At 42.7% G+C, this 16,891-nt stretch overlaps 1 protein-coding gene across 1 annotated transcript in view; it reads left to right on the top strand.

Moving 5' to 3' along the window:
* Positions 1-16,891, top strand: part of CACNA2D4 (calcium voltage-gated channel auxiliary subunit alpha2delta 4) — a 156,265-nt gene that overhangs the window by 26,679 nt on the left and 112,695 nt on the right. The window contains 8 exon segments of the mRNA XM_083402555.1: positions 1,985-2,059; positions 2,857-2,946; positions 5,549-5,662; positions 7,259-7,337; positions 8,167-8,300; positions 12,108-12,185; positions 13,772-13,852; positions 16,622-16,696. Of these exon segments, the coding sequence (XP_083258681.1) occupies positions 1,985-2,059; positions 2,857-2,946; positions 5,549-5,662; positions 7,259-7,337; positions 8,167-8,300; positions 12,108-12,185; positions 13,772-13,852; positions 16,622-16,696 (726 nt within the window).

The following is a 16,891-nucleotide window of genomic DNA, read 5'->3' as shown; positions in this document are numbered from 1 at the left end:
CAGGCAGCTTTGTATTAAAATGTGAGCCAAAGTCAATTTCTCCCTATCCCCAACCAGGGCTGACTGTCTCTCCTTTTAGCTGCAGCAGTAAAAGGAGTCCCTTCTGAACACCACCACCTAGGGTTACTGCAGGACAGCTGAGGTATCTAGGGTGTCAAAGGCTGCAAACATAATCCCGATTTGCAGACTTTGTCAGGGAGTTAACACTGCCACTTGATCAGGTGCTCTGGCAAAATGCACCCACTCTGTGTACAGGAAAAAGCAAAGTGCCATGTCTTTAGAATGTAGCTGAAAGCCTGTGGGTTTTTATACCAGCTGGAGCATGTATTTAAACCCTTTGGGTAGTCAACCTCAGACTGATGGTCACGGCTGATGCAGTCCTTTGCCTACTTTTATTTTATTCTTTTTTGCTGAGGAAAAACACAAGAGAGGCTACAAATCTCTGTCCTTAAGTAAGCCACTTTGCAGAAATATCCTTATTTGTTACATAAGTAGCTTGCTTTGAGACAAAGCTATCTGCAGCAAATCGTCCCTGTGTCCACCCTCGGAAACTGACATGCCCTCTCTTCAGTTTAGACTTGTGTGTGGTTATTACAATATTGTGTTTGCCCTGTTCATAATATCTAATTTTCATTGTAAGCTGTTATTAATGAAGGGTGAGGTATTTAAATTTTAGTACACTGGTACCTCGGGTTACATACGCTTCAGGTTACATACGCTTCAGGTTACACACTCCGCTAACCCAGAAATAGTGCTTCAGGTTAAGAGCTTTGCTTCAGGATGAGAACAGAAATCGGGCTCCGGCGGCGCGGCAGCAGCAGGAGGCCCCATTAGCTAAAGTGGTGCTTCAGGTTAAGAACAGTTTCAGGTTAAGTACGGACCTCCGGAACAAATTAAGTACTTAACCCGAGGTACCACTGTACTAAATACTGCCTAGAACACATATGCTGTCTTTATCATGTACTGTATATCTATATATCTCTATAAAGTATCAGGCATAGGCAAACTCAGCCCTCCAGATGTTTTGGGACTACAACTCCCATCATCCCTAGCTAACAGGACCAGTTGTCAGGGATGATGGGAATTGTAGTCTCAAAACATCTGGAGAACCGAGTTTGCCTATGCCTGCTCTATATCTATCTATGTTCTATGTTGCTTTTCATAGGAAACAAGATCCCAGTGGGCCATAGTAAATTGCACATGAAGTGGCAATTCGAGTCTCTCATTTGGCACTTTAAGGACTTAATACATGTTATTATGGCAGAAGCTTTTGTGATGAACTGAGTTCAAGTGCCATAATGGCTTGTGCCATAATTAAATGCCTTGGCCTTTAAAGCAGGTGTGGGAGTTGCTGTCTAATAAGCAGTGAACAAAGGGAAATACTGAAGAAAATCAAGAAAGAGGACAGGAAATGTTGCCTGAATAATTCTGGCACTATATGGGCAGCATCTTATTTTTACAGTCTCCAGAGGGATAGCCATAGTACTCTGTTGTTGCAGCAAAACCAGCAGAGTTTTGTATCACTTTAAAGCCGTGGTGCAGAACCTTTGGCCCTTCAGATGTTGCTGTACTACAACTCCCATCAGGCCTAGCAAGCGTTGCCTGCCAAAGCTTTGCTGGACTTGGCTCAGTCTTGTGAGGGTAGGGGATGGAGTAAGAGCAAACCATGAACTTAAAAAGTTCAGGTAAAGATCTTACTTGTGGAACACAACAGGATATTGGCAACCAAGGCTACCCACTTCTTAAATTACACATATTGCTGGCATTTTAGTGAGGGAATGTCTAGTGTGAATCTATGCCTTGATTTGTTTCCAAAGAGCATGGGGAGGTATTTTGTGGAATCTTGCATTTTAAAATGTATGCTTTCAAAAGCCGTGATGGTTGTTCTTTATACATAACAATATCTCCTGAAACCTATGTAACTCTCTAAGGAAGATTCCTTTTCTTCTAGTCACTCTGCCACCCCTCCTTTTTGCCTTTACAGTACAATGATTATGTTCATTATGTTGAATCCTGTTTCAAGGGGATCCTAGTTCAAGCAGACAGAGATAACAGAGAGGTAAGTACTGGACTTCTAGGGACATATTTAGGCGCATTATTGAGTGTGAACTGGTGTGTGTGTGTGTGTGTAATAATTTTAAATTTTCTACTTTATAAACCACTTAGAGACTGTTTTAAATATTAAGCAGTATATAAATTTAATAATAATAAATAACGATTGTGCATTATTCTTTATCTCAACCTGGTGGCAAAATCCAGATGTTTTGAACTGCAATAGGCATGGAAAAGAAATTCAATTCAGTACACATTTAAAGCTGAATTTATCAAATTTGCAGTGTCTGAAACAATATGAGAATCGAAACATAGCTATCCTTCATAATTTGCACTGAATTTTGCTATGCAGTTCTCAAACCAAACAATGCTTACAAAAATGCATATATGAGGGGAATTTGTTGCTCAAAATGAACATATTGGTGAAAATAACAATTACACCATATATGTGTTAGGATTATATCTTTTGCAAAAATGTATGCATTAGTTGAAACTGCACACTAAAATGTGTCTATTAGGAGAAATTAACACTAAAATGTTGAAGAATTTTCACAAGAATTTTAAAGTATGGAATTCACAAATTGCTGCAGAAACACAGAGAACTGTATTTAAGATTGGAAAAATGAGAAACTGCAAGAACCAACTTAGGCAGATTTTTCCATCCCAAGACTACAGCCCCATCTAGTATGGCCTATGATCAGGGTGGTTGGGAGTTGTAGTCCAACAAATATTTGGAGGGCACCAGGTTGAAGAAGACTAAACTGTCTAATGCTATGAGAATACCTTTCTTGCTTCTTTGCTTAGCACTTCAAGCAGCTGGTGGATGAGTTGCAAGCAAAAGGAGTTGGGACAGTGAATAAAGCCTTGACAGAATCCTTCAGAATCCTGAGGGAGGTAAGAAATGTTGTGGGGATAAAGGTCTCCCCCCCCCCCCTCTCCATGATGCCTTCATTCCATGTCCTGCAGCATTGTGGCAATTATGGCAATGCACTGGAGGAGAAGGAAGTTCTCCAGACAACAGTGACAAAAACCCTCTGTGACAGCACCAAAAGCTGCTGATGGGCATGTTGGCTAAAATTACAGCAAAAGAATATGATGTCAACATATTTGGACAGTGTTATTTTAGGAATGTAGGCACACACACACACACACATTTATTAAGTGTTTGACTCTAGACTGCAACGAAATTGTGATGTTGCTATGACAAAGAAGGATAGTAGAATTGTAGACCTGGAAGGGACCCTGAGGATCTTCTAGTCCAGGGTCAGCAAATTTTTCAGCAGGGGGCCAGTCCACTGTCCCTCAGACCTTGTGGGAGGCCAGACTATATGTTGTCATGATCATGACCGACATTTTTGGCAAAAACCCTTATTTGGATCAACCCCAACATTGCACAAATGTGATTTTTTTTGGGGGGGGGTGTTCCCTAATACACCCACACTGCTTCCTTTGCGTTTTACGTGTTGACAGTTATTATTTCTCTAGTAAGGTGGGGTGGGGGCTGGGGGGCTGAGGTAAGCGCGCCATTCCTGTCAGCCCTGGAGAGTGTGTGTACATGCGTGTGTGAAGGGAAAAGCCGTTGGCCACGCTAAGTCAGGCTGGCTCTGTTCAAGCAAAAACGTTCTTTTCCCCACGTGAGGAAATACGAGGTGGAGCCTTTCCATGGCTCATACCCTGTAGTTAACAAGTGGCCTCCCCAGCAGAGTGCAGAATTGTTTCGGAGTACAGCCACCCAGGCACTCCCCACTTCCTCTGGTGGGGAGCACCGCCGCCACAGACACTGGCAGGCGTTGCTCCTGGGTCACCTCCGACCCTCTGCCACCGCAACTGCCTTTCCTGAGGTAAGTTCCATGGTGGAAATCCGAAATGTGGCTTCTTTTCCCTTTTCCCCACCCCAGAAGAAAAGATTGCTGTGTGTGCATGACGGACAGAGAAGTGGCTTGTCTCGAGCAGTCACCCACCTCATTTTGACCCCCAAGCCTGGCTGAGTCGCAAAAACCATCGCGTGCACGCTATGCCAGCTGCCTGAATTCGCGGACCGTCCGCAGGCCGGATCTAGAAGGCAATTGGGCCTGATCTGGCCCACAGGCCTTAGTTTGCCAACCCATGTTCTAGTCCAACCCCCTGTAATGCAGGAATCTCAGCTAAAGCATCCATGACAGATGACCATCCAACCTCTACATAAAAAACCTCCAGTGAAGGGGAGTCCACACCTTCTGAGGAAGTCTGTTCCACTGTTGGGTTATAGCTGTGGTCTGTAGTATCAGAAAGTAAATCATGAGATTGTTAGCTCCCACGAGAACAGGTGACCCCAATCTGTTTCCTTGGCGATGATGCCATTGAGTTAGGTGTTGCATTTAATCAGAACTTTGTCTTTCATATTTCAGCATCATGCCAATTATTCAATGGTTTGAGAGTACAGAGTGACTGATTGAGTCTGCTTTTCAAATGACAGAAGAGGTGGAAAGGGTTAGACTGGAGACATTTGAAGGAACGAGAATGAGATGCAATTGCTCTGCTTTGCACCAGAATAATAGGATTCATCCACACCATCGTGTGTGCAACCCTACCAAGTGGTGCTTCAGCTAGAAATAGATATGCCATGATGATTAAATCTCATTAGTGCCAAGCAGCATAGTTGTGCTACTGAGAAACTGTATCAGGGAATGGACAAAAAACAGTCCAGTGTTGATAATGATGGTGGCACTAGTGAGCTGAAAATCCACTAAAAGCCACAAATTCTTCAAATTTAGGGTAGGTGAAATTTGGCAAGCTCCTGGATTTCCATAGGCACAAAATAATTGTGTTTCACTTTAAACCGAACCCTCCACCACCACCCAATAGAAGCACAACTTTGAGAAAAGGCATATGGATTATGCACAGCACAAAAATTAGTAACAATATGATACTCTGGACCAGTGTTTCATTCAAGCGAGGGTTTACCAATGCTGAGTTCCAGGATTTATTGTCCATGCCGGAGCAAATGCCTGCTTCATATGAAATAACCACAAAGTGTGCCTCAGGGCATGTGCAAAGTGTGTTCCTCTCACCACAAGAAGATTGGATAAAAGGTTTTTCATACAAAGGCCTGACTTCTCATAAAACTTAAATAACAGCATTTCTTATTTTAGAAATTAAGATCTAGATCCATTGGAAATGCATTCTGAATAATGAGTATTCTTACTAAGGTTCTGCTTCTGAGCAGACTCTCGCTGTAATTGATCAGAGTTTCCCCTAGGTCATAATTAAGGGCTTTTAAATAAGGCCATAATTTAAATGACGTGGGGGGGGGGCTATAGCTCTTGCAAAAGGTCACATGCTCAATCCCTGGCATCTCCAGGTAGGGCTGGGGAGACGCTCTCAGTTGCTGTCAGTAAATGATACTGAGTTAGAAGGACCCGTGTTCCTAACCCTGAACCTTCCAAGTAAACTCATTTAATCCCCATTTGTACCAGTCAGATAATTATTATCACTATTGTTTCCATTCTGTTTCCAGTTCAGAAATGCTGGTCAAGGAGGTCTTTGTAACCAAGCCATCATGCTGATCACTGATGGAGCTATGGAAGATTACGAATATGTCTTTGAAAAGTTCAACTGGCCCGATCGTAAGGTTTGTTTCCTAAGTGCTGAATGTTAAAGAGTAAAGAGGACAGATTGGTGTGGAATGAATCAGGAGCTGCTAATCAGGTACTGAGTAGCACGCGGTGTTAACCAGCAATGCAATGCTATACTCGTAGGCCCCACTGAATTTGATGGGAGTTATTCCTGGGTAAGTGATAATAAATCAAGGGTGGGGAAGCTTTTTCAGCCTGATGGCTGCATTATTCTGGGCAACCTTCCAAGAGCCACATGCCAATGGTGGGTGGTGCTAGAGGCAAAAATGAGTGGAGCACCAAATGTAAATTTTATCTTTGTTCAGGAAGCTAGTTTCTAAACACATCCACACACCGCTCCATATTCTCCATCCAGGCAGTCAAGAGTTCAAGGACACATGCCAGCCAGGTGAAAGTGCTCAGGGTATAAAGTAGGACCAGTGAGGGGTATGGCATGAGAAGAGTTCTAAGAACCTGGCAAAAAGGCTTTCCCAGAGCCTGAGGTTCCAGACCCCTGTAGTAAACAATAGTAACAATATTATTACAACTACTACTAATAAAAATTAGAGTGTTCAGTGCTGAGTGTCTATGAACAGTATCCAAGTAACATGTCCCATCACCTTAAGGATTTCTGCTGGTGCAGAGGAACTTCCTTGCCCTCTTCTCCACTGACTCTTCCTCCCTAAATCTGTTCCAGAGCATCACAAGATTATTATTTTGGGGGGGGGGGGGGTACGCCGGAGTAGATTAGGGTAGAGTTCCATTGTACAAGTGGAAATCTTTGCACTGGCAAGATGTGTTAGTTGGATAACATCCTATAACTGGGGGGGAATTCATCACTTTAACATTTCAAAATAGTCTGAGCATTGGGTTTGTCCAGGGGTCAGCAAACTTTTTCAGCAGGGGGCTGGTCCACTGTCCCTCAGACCTTTTAGACTATATTTTGGAAAAAAATATGAACAAATTCCTATGCCCCACAAATAATCCAGAAATGCATTTTAAATAAAAGCACACATTCTACTCATGTAAAAACAGCAGGCAGGCCCCACAAATAACTCAGAGATGCATTTTAAATAAAAGCACACATTCTACACATGTAAAAACACTCTGATTCCTGAACCATCCACAGGCCAGATTTAGAAGGCAATTGGGCTGGATCCGGCCCTGGCCCTTAGTGTGCCTACCCATGGGTTTGTCACTTGTGACATCACTTACAACTGTTTTCCAAATAGCAAACTCTAGTATGTGGGTATAATAGCATTTCACAGCAAGGCTGCATTATTGTTTGGTGGGAAAATATGATACTCCTTCAACTGATGTATTTGTTGGTAGAAGGATGTTAAGATCTCCCATAAGTACTGCTTACCTTTGCTTTTTACCCTTGATCTTTCCAAAATAGGTCTAAAATGATATTTTTACTAGCAGGAACTCTTTTTCACATACTTTTACCAAGAGAACTCTATTGCATAATGTCAGTATACAAAACGTACAATACTGCATATCTTTCCCATTCCACCTTACAGCTGTGAGATCTAGAAAAGGTATTTCTACTGAATGTCAGACAAATAGGCTACTTTACATTTAATTTCAACGTCTGCATTTTTGCTTCACAGGTACGGGTTTTTACATATCTTATCGGGAGGGAAGTCAGCTTTGCACAGAATGTGAAATGGATAGCATGTAACAACAAAGGTAAATAACATCCTTTGCTTCAAGTCATTTATCATAAGCAAACTGCAGCCGTCCATTCTTAGACATTGGCCTTTGTATAACCTACAAGCCTAGTTTGAGTCTGAAAAGCTCCGAAGCTGCTGCAGTAGACAGAATGGATTCCGAGATATGTCTGCTACTTAGCCTGTGCTGCCAAGTGCCTTAGAATTGTAAGAAGGATTGAGTCGGATATAAAGGGGGGCTGAATTAAGGAGTTTTTAATGAGGTGGGGAGTGAATGCAGCACGATTTGATAGAAAGAGTTTTGGTTGGGATTTGTTGCTTCTTAAATTGTTTTCAACGTGGATACTGTATAGAGTTTGGCTAGGATACATGGGATGAAGGACCTTAGGAGGCATGGGGACCCTCCAGATTATGTTGGATTTGAACTTTTATCAACCTGAGCCAGCATGGTCCAAGATCAGGGGTGTTGGGAATTGTAAGTCCAACAACAGCTGGAGGATCACAAATTCCCCATCACTAGGATTAAGAATGATAGAGGTAAGAACACAAAGGGGCATCTTCAGTTTGGTAACTTTTGCTGCAATCAAACAAGAAGTTGTGCCTATTTCAATTTATTCTAAAAATGCATGTCCTACCCTTCATTGGATTTTCTGGAATGTCCTCCAGCTTGTGCTAGACTTCAGTGCACACATGCAAATAGGGTTTTGCCATGTTTTTATGTAGTAAAACCTGTTTTGGAGTCTGAAGCAACGACTCAAAACTCCAATCAGTAGAATACAGATTCAGAAATGGAATTCAAGGAAGCTAACTCTCTTATTGGGGGCGGGAATACTTATTATTTGTGTTAGGGTACTACACACAGATATCAACTTTGGCTGACGTCCAGGAGAATGTAATGGAATACTTGCATGTACTCAGTCGACCAATGGTTATCAACCACGATCATGACATCATATGGACTGAAGCTTACATGGACAGTGCGGTAAGTGTTTTGAGAAAAGCTTTAAGGTGGGTGAGAGACAAAGGTCACTTAGAGTTGTTTTCTGAATTATTATTATTATTATTATTTATTAAATTTATATACCACCCTTCATCCAAAGATCACAGGGCAGTTTACAACATAAAATACATATATAAGTTGGAAGTAGTTAGCAGCAGCAGCTGATTATTATCAGTACTGCCTTTTGAAAAGGTTCTACAGATGTCATTTAGCTGCTTTTTGTTTCTATGTGATATCCTTGGAATTCCATGGTGATCCAGGCATAGCATGACTTACATCAGGAATGGAGAACTGAATCTGGTGAATGGGTCAGATCCCAATGTCCCTCACCCTGCATGGGCCAGGTTTGACAAGTGAGCAGAGCTGTACATCTGCCGATCAACTGATAACACATTTTTTTGCCTGCTTGGTTCATTCATTGCAAGCCTTGATTATCAGATTGGGGCTTGCAAAGCACTGTGCATGGTGTTTTGTAGGCACTGCTGATCAGTGGTGGCTGCAAACTCCCTTTTGGCCCAGAAAGGATCCAGTAGTCTGCTATAATGAATCTTTTAACACATATTTACCTGCCCCACAACTGACATCATATGACATCATGTGGAGGGTAGCTAGGCATGACTTGGTCAAGGGCCAGGCTTCACAGGCCATATGGGGCTAATTAAGTCTGTGGGCTGGAGGTCCCCCACCCCTGACTTAAGTGGTATCTCTGTCCTCTGTGAACTCTGCAGAGACACTTTATAAAAGATTATCAACAGGAAAAGAGATTAGCTTTTCAGCTCAGGAAATGGGTCATTCAGCCTCCAGCCCAGTGGGGCTTCAGTGCTGTAGTCTGTTATCTGTCACACAGAGGAGCTGACATACATTAAGGTGTCAAGTATTGTCCTTAATGACTTTGTCCAAGATCCAAAGCAAGGCTAAGTTTGAGGAGTAGAGGAACAACACATAGAAACAGAGATTCATTTTTTTGCTTTCCTGCAAATTTCTGCTACCAAAGAGACAATCTGGCCCTGTAATTGAATAGTACCTTGTCTCTTTGGCAGTGGGGATTTCTGTGACCAAAAAGTAGAGTTCCCACTCAAATTCTGCACAAAAAGAAATTCAGGATGCATTTAGAGGTTTCTCCTCAGGAGTAAGGCCCTTGAGCTGTAAAGGATTCCCCATCACTGATGTATTTCTGCCGCTTGGCCATAAGTATATGCCTACTGATGCAAAGTGTGCACCATAACACTTTAGTGTGAACCCCACTAATAGATCAGAGTTGATGTTCTTCTTGGTGGCCACTAGAAAACAAAAAAAGATGATGTGGCCAAGTTTATGTGCTTTGTACATGTTGCCTCAATTCCCATATAAGGCATCTGCTTACGGCATCCTTGGGCAGTTGCCAGGTCCCCAGTGCCACACTAGGCCCCAATATAGATCCTCTACTTTTTCCTCCCCAGCCCACTGCTCAGAGCTGTACCACCTTGCTCATGTATTACAATCCCATGGAGTAGTGCTATAGTGGAAGCATTGTGGGGAATGAAGGGCTAAAGTAGATGTGATATTAAATGCATTTAGCATACTAGCTTTCAGAAAATAACATATCTTCTTGGAACAGGGTGATATCTATCAGGATCACAGCAGCTGGGAATGGAACACTTAACCTCTTCTTCCCCTGCTGCAGTTAGAATCACTCCTCTGAAGGCAATTCCACACCCCCCAGTGCGAAAAGCAAGGGAGGAAAGGGTGAAACTCCTCCTTCCTGCCCACTGTGATCCTGATAATTATCTGACCCCTCAGTAGCAGATTCTTGAATTAAATACTTAAAATGCACATTAAATGCATGTACTATCAGGTCTAGATTGGCCCAGAAATGTTGACTAAAGACAGGTGTCTGACACTAGTTGGAGCACATCTTCATGTGCTGCTGCTGTCCACACATGCCCACAATTGCCAGATGGGCCCATCACTGGAGGAGGGGAGGAGGCCAACTAGAGGGCACAGGGTCCCTGTCAAACCCAGAGCTGTCACTAAAAAGGTGCATAGCTATTTATTCTCTAATGTGAGATTGGGCATGAAGTTTTCATGGTAGTTTGTTTTGCCAAGCCTACTGTATGCTGGAAGTTGTCAGCTGTGCAACTTGCATTGTGTTTTATCAGTCTTTGCTTTGGACTGTTTCAGAATGGTTTTGCTCCTGAGTTATTAGCTTGCTCCTCTTACATTTCTTGCTTGCATTTGTATCTGCTGCTTACTGCATGTATCATTAGTTTGTGTGTTCATTTGTCTGTCCATTCATTAATGTGTACATTCATTTGTCACCCACATCTCTTGCTAGCTGCCACAATCTGAGGAGGTAACAATCTGCCTTGTGTTCTGTGAACACCAACTATTTCTCTGGGTGTCATTAGTACATGTTCTGTACTAGTTTATCTAGCTGTAACTAAACCATACATCCACAGTGGGGAAAAGTTGGCTGTACAGCAGCAATAGAGCTGTACAGCATGGAAAGGATATGGATAGCTCTGGATGTATTTGTGAGGTTGTGCTGTGCTGTTGTAGAGTAGAACTTCAGAGCATGGCCCATGGGCTGGAAGTCTCTGGTACAAATCTCCACTTGACTACAAGCTCACTGGACAGCCTTGCACAAGTCATCTATATTAAGACTGTCCCACCTTGAAATAGCAGAGTCAGGATTACACAGATAATGTATGTGAGGTGATGTGAATACTTACAAAAGGCTCTCCATAGGTCTGAGAAACATTGATTGTTTGAGATTATGTACAGTAAGTCTCTTTATTTAATTTAATTTCATTCCATTTCATTTCTGATATATACTATACACACACACACTATATCTATTGTGTGTGTATATATATAGTTTGTGTATATATATACATGTATATATATAGACACACACCCATACACACACACCCATATATATACATATACCATGTACTGCGGCATGTTTTAACTATGCTTATTTCTGCTGCGTAATTTTTCCAAAATAAATGTCAGCCAACTGATAAAAAAATTCCAGCATTTGGTTTATCTGGCTGCTGTTTTGATTGGTTGGCTCTCAAGGACCCCCATGCTGTGAAATGGTGATAATAGACCACTTCTTGACTTTGCTAAAGGGGAACAGCTGTACCAGGCCAAATGGGTTGCTTCTCCTGAGAATAGATACCATGTGTGTGTCTGTGTTTTATTTGTGATGTCTATGTTTAGTGTTTTATACTGTAATCATTTCATGCTCACACACCCTACATTATCTGTTTCAACCTTCCAATTATCCAAATTCACTGTCTTCTGTATAGTGCCATGTCAGTTTATCCTTGTGTGATCGCCATTCCCGTTTATCTGAGGTTCTGGTAAATGTCTCACATTTGGGTAGGCCCTGTGTGCTCTTCTTCTCTCCCCTGCTTTCCATGTATCCCCATTGTATCACCTGCATTAATTTATCTAAGTCTTTTTAGAATACATTGTATATATTGTTCATGCACCTATGATTATCATGTGCTTTGGCTATGTCTTTGTGCCTCGGGCGATGCCATGTTAACCTGGACATGTATAAGCGTCCTCACTAGTAAATATTATATTCCACTGTTTTGGATACTCCCTGCCATCTTTGATAAGGCACCTTTTTCACCCTCCTCTAAATGGACCATTTTTCTAGCATCCCTTAGGCTTTTTTTTTTTTTAAGGGTGCTTTTCAGTACACTTTTTCTGCTGCATTTCCAGTGGTGGCTGATTCCCCTTATGCTCTTACTGCTGTCCCACTTGCTAATATGCTGCTTGTTTTCTATCTGATAGCTCTTTGCATCTCAAGCCCAAAGCCTCTTGCTCATGACAACGGTGGCTATGCCAGTTTTCAGCAAGAAGAATGAAACGGTAAGCATGATGCTCTCAGGGAGATACTTCTCAGTGTGAAAGCAGAGAGAAGGCTAATGCAATGGCAGATCTTCATAATATGCCGTCCTGTGTGAGGCTGTTTGTCACCCTCCCTGCAGCACTCGTGGCACTGGCTTAAGCTGAGCTTTGGGAAGGAGGCATGAGGCTCTGGTCTGGTGCTGGAGCCCTCCTATCTCCTTCCAAAAGCTCAGTAAGCACTTGCCTGGCTTTGGGAAGGAGGAAGGAAGTAGGAGGGTGTGCACCTGGTGGGACTGAACAGCTCGCACTACTGTGAATCCACCTTTGGCTAATGTTGTGATTTGCAAAAGTGAAACTATATAAAGGATAAGTAAGCCTTCTGACTCTCTTGGACCAGCGGGCACATTCTGAATTTTGAGAAAGTACAAGGAGCACCAGTCACAAAATGGCTGCCACAGGGTATGTGTTGGTAGGTAGATCTTGGACTTATTGTGTTTAAAAAAAAAAAGTGGAACCAATAAACCTGAAGTCTGCTGTCCCGTGCTCTAGATGACTTCTGTTATCCAGGGCAGATGGTGTAATGCGGAGAGAAATGTCCTCTTTCTCACCTTAGCAGAATAGGATTTTCTTAGTGTATGTGGGACTTACATATGGGTAAGTGGGCCCAGGATTACACTGCAATGCCGCAATTCTATGCACGTTTACCTAGGACTATGCCACATTGAACAGTGGAACTTAAGTCTAAGTAAACAAGCACAGGGCTTGTGCTGTCAGTAAAATAAATAAGTATCGGTTCTAATATGGGGACCAGAAAGATATTTGCTATGGGATGTTTCAATGGTTGCTACCATGACTTTTTAAATTGACTAGAAACATTCATGGAGGATAGGCCTGTTATTTGATATTAGTCTTGACAGCCAAGAATGAAATCTCATTGTTCAGAGGCAGTATAACTCTGACTAGTTGATCAACAATGAGATGGCTATTCCCTTTTTTGCTTGTTCTCAGGGGTATTGCCCTAGTGCACTAAACTCTGTCCATTGACCAGCAGTCTTGTTGGTTAAGAGAACAGAAACCTAAAAATCAAAACAAATGAGAAGTTGGGTGGAAACAAATTTTCTTTGGTGGAAATGGACAAGGGAGGAAGCAGCAAAGCTATATAGGTAACTTAGGAAATTGCCATATACCTTGTCAGACTATTTGCCCATCTAGTATTGTCTACTTTGACTGGTTGCAACTGTCCAGGGTCTTGGACAGAGAGGTATTTCCCATTACCTGATGCCTGATCTTTCTGAGTGAAGATGCCAAGTATTGAACCTGGGACCTTAAATATTGAACCTGAGACCTTCTGCATGTGTGGTACCACTGAGCTGTTGTTCCTGCTGCATTTGTAACTCTCATCCACCTGGTCTTCTGCATTATACCATAGGGAGTTTACTGGTTAATCCAGTCTGCCTTTCCTTGTTTCATCACCACGGTCTGTATGCTTTGTCACACAAATGAACAGCAACTCTGCAAGACCAGATGGTGGGGATGGGGGAAATGATAATTAACCCAAGGAGAATGGAGTAGCATGTTGTCAATTTTAATTTCTTCTTATTTTACAGAGATCTCATGGCATTCTCCTGGGTGTGGTAGGCTCAGATGTTCCTTTGAGAGAACTCCTTAAGCTGGCTCCACGATACAAGGTAAGAATCAAGCTAATACAGTCCAACTGTTGTCACACAGTTTTGGCTGTCTCAGAAGAATGTCCTGATATTGATAACAAAGCCACCCTACGGAGTACTGCATCTGTTCACAGGCAGCGCTGCCACAAGTTGTTGAGACGGTCACTAGTTTAGATAGATTAGGAAAATTCATGGAGATTAACTCTGTCAAAAGCTATTAGCTGTTACAAGTAGGACCTGCAACAAAATGTTTTAGTTGGAGTGTTCCTTTTTGCTGTTCCTGTCAGTTAGTGATGATTTGATAATTCACCATTCCATACTCTCTCCCACCCATTTCTCTCTTTCCCACCCCAACAATCAATCAACATTCCAGGCCACTGAGCACATTCACTCTTCACTAGATTGCATTTGTTGTTTTGCGGAAATAGAATCAATGTTATTTTCTAAACATTTTTTTACTTCTGCAGACCTAGGGGTTATCCTAATCCTTTTGAAACCTCCCTCTTATGCATGAACTATTCCATTTTTGCTACATAAGGACCAACACTTGGAGAACTGAAAGTGCTGTTGGTATTGTTATGAAATTGGGGTGGTCAAGATGGCCTCTTGGAGTCCTTTCCAACTTAGCGATTCTAAGTTTGTAGATTCCCTGAGGCATATCTGGTGTAGATTCCCCAAGGCATATCTGGACAGAGATTTGGACTTATGAATAGTTATGGAAAAACTGGTGAGCACCAAGCAACTATTCTGGGTCCCTTCTCCCCTAAAGAATGCATTGAGCCAGGTCTGTATTGGAAGAAAGAGCACACAGTGTCAGGCTGAGAGCAAGTCACACTCTTTTCACTCCCCTGCTCCCCTGAAATCTAACTGCAGAGCAGTGAGCTTTTGGAACATCAGTTGGGTTGTTTAAGTTTTGAATCTCCATCGTTGCTTGACATGTATATTTGTAAATAAATGCAGAAAGTACTGAATGCCATATGTCCCCTGTAACCTCCGTCCAAAAGAAGCCCAAACCAGATACATGGTAGAACTTGTGGAAATTATTAACTAAGAACTAAGAACTGGGGTGCACATAATTTGTTGTTGGCACTTGTCTGTCTCGAGAGGCACCTCCAGGGGTTAAGTCAAATCGTCAAATCGCTGCATTATCAGCACCAAAGTGACCTCCCTGGGAGGGCATAATAGTACATAAATGGAACCTCTGTGCACAGAGACAATATAATCCTGAACCCAAGGACCAAGAGCTAGCAATGGATAGTTCATGCCTTGCTTAAAGGTAAAGGGACTCCTGACCAGTAGGTCCAGTCGTGGCCGACTCTGGGCTTGTGGCTCTCATCTCGCTTTATTGGCCGAGGGAGCCAGCGTACAGCTTCCGGGTCATGTGGCCAGCATGACTAAGCTGCTTCTGGCGAACCAGAGCAGCGCACGGAAACGGCGTTTACCTTCCCACCGGAGCGGTACCTATTTGTCTATTTGAACTTTGAAGTGTTTTTGAACTGCTAGGTTGGCAGGAGCAGGGACCGAGCAACAGGAGCTCACCCTGTTGCGGGGATTCGAACCACCAACCTTCTGATCAGCAGGTCTGTGGGTTAAACCACCTCTGTGGGTTAAACCACAGAGCAACCCGCATCCCTGCCTTGCTTAAGAGCTCCTTAATGATATCTGACTGGTCATTGTTGGAAACAGACTGCTGGGCTACATGGACTTTCATCTGATTCTTAAAGGCAGTTCTTCCATTCTCAGGTTACACTATTCTGGGAACACTAAATAACTGAATGAGGGACCTGGTAGGAAATGTAGGTAGTTACTACCTTAAATCCTTTTCAGTAAAATAAGGATAAGTAGCGACCTTCTTTCCTGCTCCCTGCCACCATTTATAGCAGGGGTGTGAAACCTGTGGTCTTTGGTCTAATATCATGTAGCAAGGAAGGGGGAAAAGAGATGGCAGAGGCAAAGAGAGAAGAAAGGGAATGCCTGTCCCTGTCTGGCCCCACCCACTACTGGTATCTGGCCCCTAACAGATTACTTCTTAGGGAACGTGGCCCTCTACAGAGAAAATGTTCCCTGCTCCTATTTTATAGTACAGAAGGTCTGCAACTATCAGATGAAAATATCAGTTCTGTATCTACAGACATTTTTTAAGGGCTTAGTTTGTGTGTCAGTCTAAATGTGCACAACTCCTGTGTAATTGAAGTAGAAAATATGGTGCAACCCCAGAGATTCATTTGTGCATGAATATGTGAGTGAGTGCGTACTTGCATGTACCTGATACTTCATCACACTCTTTTGACATATTGTAAGACCATTAAAGTATTTGGGGACTGAAACAGGATATGGTTGAATTGCCAGGTGAAATTTAATGCATTCAGTTCTGTTTATGGTTCCCTGGAGGACCATAGCTTAGCAGCGGAGCACATGTTTTGCATGCAGATTCAGTTCCTGGCACCCTCCAGTTTCTTTGAAAAACAAAAACAAAAGCAGGTTGTGCGTGATGGGGAACACACCTGCCTGAGACTGCAGAGAGCCACTGCCAGTAAGCCTAGATAACACTGGGCTACATGAACAGATAACCTGACCAGGTGCAAGGCAGCTTCCCATGTTCCTAATCGATGCATGTTCAAATTTTGCCTGGTTCCTTTACTTTCACTATCAGTTCATCAATATTATCCCTGCATTTCTTCAGTTAAAGGCCTTGGATGTTGTCATGCATAAGTACTTCACTCATGCCGACACTGCATCAGGGCCTTGGATGTTAATGAAGTTAATTGTTATCATACTTTTGGTTTAAAGCTGGGTGTCCATGGATACGCCTTTCTGAACACGAACAATGGCTACATTTTGTCTCACCCGGACCTCCGGCCATTGGTAAGTGACCCAGAAACACCAAGACCTGGTTCACGTGATCCAGTGCAGTGTGATATCATCCCAAACACACCATTCTTAGCTTTGGGACTACTGTGCTACAACTATCATTCCTTGCTGTCTCTGAGTTCAAGTTTGGAATGTGAGAGTGGTGGCTGTCTATTCAAATAAAAGTAATTGTACAGAATGGCATGTTTA

The sequence above is a fragment of the Podarcis tiliguerta genome, assembly GCF_965153285.1.
Source record: "Podarcis tiliguerta genome assembly, chromosome: 10".
NCBI classification, from domain to species: Eukaryota; Metazoa; Chordata; class Lepidosauria; order Squamata; family Lacertidae; genus Podarcis; species Podarcis tiliguerta.
Note: the sequence above shows the minus strand (reverse complement) of the source record. Positions and strands in the feature narration are given on the sequence as shown.